This window comes from Engraulis encrasicolus, chromosome 20 (genome assembly GCF_034702125.1).
Source record: "Engraulis encrasicolus isolate BLACKSEA-1 chromosome 20, IST_EnEncr_1.0, whole genome shotgun sequence".
Lineage (NCBI taxonomy): Eukaryota > Metazoa > Chordata > Actinopteri > Clupeiformes > Engraulidae > Engraulis > Engraulis encrasicolus.
In genome coordinates this window covers 10,834,528-10,839,485 of record NC_085876.1, presented here as the reverse complement: position 1 = coordinate 10,839,485, position 4,958 = coordinate 10,834,528, and the positions used below count along the sequence as shown (strand labels likewise).

Here is a 4,958-nt window from a genome sequence, read left to right as displayed (position 1 = left end):
GGGGAGCATTCCGAGAACCCAGCTCAGTAGTAAACCTGGCTAAGTTAACCTCCAGGTAGAGGTAAATCATCTAATAGAAGAGCCTGGGGTCCTCGTTTTCTTAACTAAATGCAGTCTGTGGGTAATCTATTAGCAGGTTTACCACTATCTGTAGGTTAACTTAGCCACGTTTAGCATCACTTAACCATGTTCTTGGAATACTCCCTGGGTCCACTGGGATGCCATCATGGGCCTATACTACGAAGCTGGTTCAGGTGTAAAACAGGTGAAGGGGTAAATCATCTAATAGAAGAGCCTGGAGTTAGAAAATGAGGACTCCAGGCTGTTCTATTAGATGATTTTCCTCTTAACCTGGTTTACTCCTGAACCAGCTTTGTAGTATAGGCCCATATCTGTAAAATTGTCTCAACTGCTGTTGTGATTTGTCAAATCATAGCTTTAGCCCCAGGCACATGAAGAATTTGCACTGCCAGTCCCAATGTATAGTGCCTCATACGTAACTGACGTCTCTCTTAACCGAATGTGCTGTAAACACAAACTTTCTTTCTTTTTTTTCTTTTCACCTTACTGACTTGAGGCTTTTCGCCATCACCTTGTAAAACCAAGGTTTAAAGACCGATATACCAGTCTTGTACTTGTGTGTAACTGTGGCTTACTACATTAAAACTATTTTCTTTATTGGTGGAACGTCATTTTTTGTGAGTATATCCTCACACACTGAGACACCATAATAAGGCGGCCTAGTGCAGTGGTTTCCAAAGTGGGGGCCGAAGACCCCCGGGGGGCTGCGAGGGAGAGTGAGGGGGTCCGTGGCAAGTTAGAAGAAAAGGTTGGTTATAGCAAAACAAAAGGAGTAATAATTGAATAATTCATGTACACCAAAATAAACAAAAAATAAGCCAAACAATATTCCTACTAGTTTAGAAGTGCATTATAATCGATTGCATTAGGGCCCGACCGATATGTTTTTTTTCAGGGCCGATACCGATACCGATATTTATGGAAATGGGAGGCCAATAACCGATAAGTGCAACCGATATATAGAAATACTGTTCATAATGAAATTAATAATTAAATGTAATGAAATATAAATTATTATTATTATATATATACCTATATTTAGTTATGATAACAAACTCTTATGGACTCAGAGTGGGGAGAGCAGAATAGAAGATGCATTCAGAACGAAACGGCTGCAAAATTGGTTGTGAAAGTTATACAAACTTATCGGTGAAAATGTATTGAAAGTATGGCCGATACCTATATCCCAAAAATGCTAAATATCGGCCCGATATATCGGTGGTCGGGCCTTAGATTGCATCTCTGAACATTTCTACTATTGCAGTATTATCATTCCATACAGTATATCCCAATGGGGCGCTGACACATAGACATGGACTATGGTTGTGACAAGGGGATGCACAGGAAAAAAATAGTGTGGCACGACCCATGCAAGGGTGGCCTTGAATGTAACATAGCGGGCCTCACCATGGTAAAGTTTGGGAAACACCGACCTAATGAATAATCCTGTTGCAATATCGCCACCTTGTGGTACAAGCTCCTCATCATCTCTTCTTCATTGGGGCACCCTACAGCAGTGTTTCTCAACAGGGGTGCCGGGGCACCATGGGGTGCGGCGGGCCCCTCTCAGGGGTGCCCCGGAAACGTGGCTGATAAATAAATTATGTAATATAATACATATTTGTCTAAATTGATGCTAGTCAGTGGAATCTTTCATCTGCCATTTACGCACAATAAAGTAAATATAGGTCGCCCCAGTCAGCTGCAACTTCGAACGTAGGTCGTGTGACGTCTCCAAATGTGTTCCTTTTCTAAGCTTTTGTGGTATCGGATGCGATGCCATGTTACGACTTGTTGGTTTGGGGTGCCTTAATATTTTGCATGAAATGAAAGGGTGCCTCGCCTAAAAAAAGGTTGAGAAACACTGCCCTACAGTACAGGTTATGGGTCTGATCCATACTAGTGGCCACTGCTACATTGTAAGCCTGATTTATATCTGGCTTAGTATACATCATCATAATAATAATACAGCTGCAGATAAAACTTTGGTAACACTTTGCTATATGTCAAAAGGAAAAAGTCTACCGCACACTTTCTGGACTTTATGCTCGTTTACGTAACCGAGCATTAAGTCAAGAAAGTGTGCGGTAGACTTCTTTCTTTTGAAGTATTGCACATTCCTGCATCTATCAGCACCTAGGAGCTGTGCATGGAACTTTGAAATGTTGAATTTTGCTATATGTGTTGTGTCACTTTATAATACATTCAAAGCAGCCTTCATAAACTGCACATAGTATATTCTTAACCTTTTAATGAGACATGACTCAACATGCATAACAAGCTGTTCATAAACGTAGTGGAATGCAGAATTAAGACAGCTTGTCATCAATGTGTAATGTGTAGCTTAACAGCTGTTATGAACGCATCGTGAAGCAACACATGAAGTGTTACCAAAATCTGAGTCGAGAAGATATTACATACAATCAGAGTGGTATGGAGTAGAAGAACAAGTACTCTTACAGATGTAAATTACAACGCTAGTAGTATATCACCTTTATAAAATCATGTAATTTCATACCACTAGTGCTGTTATTACATCTGTAGGAGTACTTCTACTTCTACTTTATACAACTTTCATGTCTTTTTCCATCGCTACCATCAGAGGGCCACAAGACCAGGGATCGGAGTGCTCTCTATCGGTCAACAGTATAATTACAACGGATTAATTCAGTAGTGTAGCTGGTCATTATTTATTTATTTCTGTAATTGTGTTTTATCTAAGGGCCACACTGAGTCAGGAGACGTGCCACATGTGGCCCCCGGGCCTCCAGTTGCCCATATATATATATATATATATATATATATATATTCTGGTATATATATATATATCACAAAACTTTTTCCTAACAGGTAGAGGAACTCACAACAATCACCACCCCCATTTGAACAGGCATTTATTAATGATGAAAATAATGACAAAAAATCTGCATAGGTCCAGCTGGCGTTCAACTACTTTGCATAACATGGCACAGTCCTGCGTCTTACACAATAAGAAAAACAAAGGTAGCCCCTTCCCAGACACTGTCCCGCCACGGGACGTTGAAATAGTCACTGAAAAAAACTACCATAGTACTACACTACCATAGTACTACACCACTGTGACAGTGCACAGGGCCTTTAGTAATACATTACGACTTGGTCATGGCCATTCTGGTAACAGCTCATTTATTACAGGGGTAGTGTCCTAAGGGGTTAAAGATCTAGAATTTACATTTGATTTTGGAACGTAGAAAACAAGGTCCAGATTTTAAACACATTCAGGCGAAAAATAAATAGAAATACGTATTAAATGTAACTTATATACTTTTAAAAAAAAGATGATCGGAGAGAATAGAAGCCTTTCTGCTTTGTTTCAGCCAATGAGAGCAGTCGGGATGGGGTTTCCATTCTTTTCTTCTTTCTTCTTCCATTCTTTCAATCTGAGTTACTGACCAATAAGACAACACAACTGGGAGTTTCAAGTCTGACTGACAGGCACAGGCACCTATGGCAGTATGATGTGGGGGCGGGGTTTACCAGCAGCATCAGATCAAAGATGGTAGATAGGCCACGTGAGTGTCACTGCTAATCCACTTCTATTTCGGGAAAATGTAGTGATCATATGGCTCCCCACTATGGAGGAAATGAACTTAAATCCGATTCTTAATTTGAAACACTAATTCTGCTCAGAGTCCATCTTGGAATTATATCAGTGTGAAGAAGCATGTGCAGAAGATAAAGCTATTTATGTGGCCAAGAACCGACCACAAGCTGCTTCCATAGATAAAATTAATGTACTATATAGATAGATAGATTTAATTCTCTTTCTTTGCCTAATATAGCAACTTTGTAAATCACTTTGGATAAAATCTTCTGCTAAGTGTAACATCTCTGGATCCAGCGTGCCAATATTTTCTTTTGGGGTTTGATGTTGTAGTAGTCAGCAGGGTTCTACTGGCCCTAGAGTGAGGTGAGTAGATGAGATAGGATGCTGTTGTGATCAACTGGTCGTGGTCAGTGTCTATGAGATCAGGGTTCTTGAGGGTTCTATTAGGTCCTGGTGAAGAGTTCCTTGGAGTTCTACTAAGTCCTGGTGAAGAGTTCATTTAAGCCTGGCTCAAACTACACGACTAGCGATTGTGTGTCCGATTTTGGCGTCGGGGTGCACCGCACACTAGAAGAGAATCGCAACTGTCAATCTTGTCGCTGCTCGCAGCCACCGAGACAATGCCCGACGTTCTATTTCCAGTCGCAAATATCAAACACTGTTTGATTTCTACGATTTGCGATCGGCGACTCTTTGAGCTGCCAAAGTTCTATCTTAGAACGTCGCTCACGACGAGGAAATCTTTCCCGACAATCGCTTGCGATGGTCCTGGGGGGTAAAGTTCCAGCGATTGTCGTAAGGGGGGTTTTCAGCCGAGAATCGGCGCGATAGTCGTGTAGTTTGAGCCAGGCTTTAGAGTGTATTGGTCCAAGTGAGGTACATTAGATGGTACAGGATTCTGCTGGGTGGGTGGATGCTACTCAACCTGGTTAACTCCTGAACCAGCTTCTTCGTATAGCCCCCAGGATTCTGGTGAAACGGGTTGTGGTTCTGATTTGGCTGTTGGTTCTACTAACTCTACTGCTCCTGGTCGGGTTTGTAGATCTCCAGGGTTCTGGCTGAGGGGTCGGTGGCCTGTATCCAGCGCGGCATCCAGTAGTGGGGGGTCCACTCGCAGCGGCCCGGGAACAGGCGCTCGAAGATCTGCCGGAAGTAGTAGCCCTCTTTGGTCTTGGGCGGGTTGAAGGGGAATGTCTTGGCAGCCATCTCCAGGTCACTGTCATTCACCTGGGGGGGTAGAGCAATAGAAATAGAGGGATGAGAGAGAGAGAGAGAGAGAGAGAGAGAGAGA

At 42.2% G+C, this 4,958-nt stretch overlaps 1 protein-coding gene across 1 annotated transcript in view; it reads right to left on the bottom strand.

Moving 5' to 3' along the window:
• Positions 1-4,524: 4,524 nt before the first annotated feature.
• asns (asparagine synthetase) overlaps positions 4,525-4,958 on the bottom strand; it is a 19,532-nt gene continuing 19,098 nt past the window's right edge. Inside the window, exon 12 of the mRNA XM_063184767.1 lies at positions 4,525-4,894. Within this exon, the coding sequence (XP_063040837.1) occupies positions 4,685-4,894 (210 nt within the window). The 3' untranslated portion in view covers positions 4,525-4,684. The remainder of the gene's footprint in view (positions 4,895-4,958) is intronic.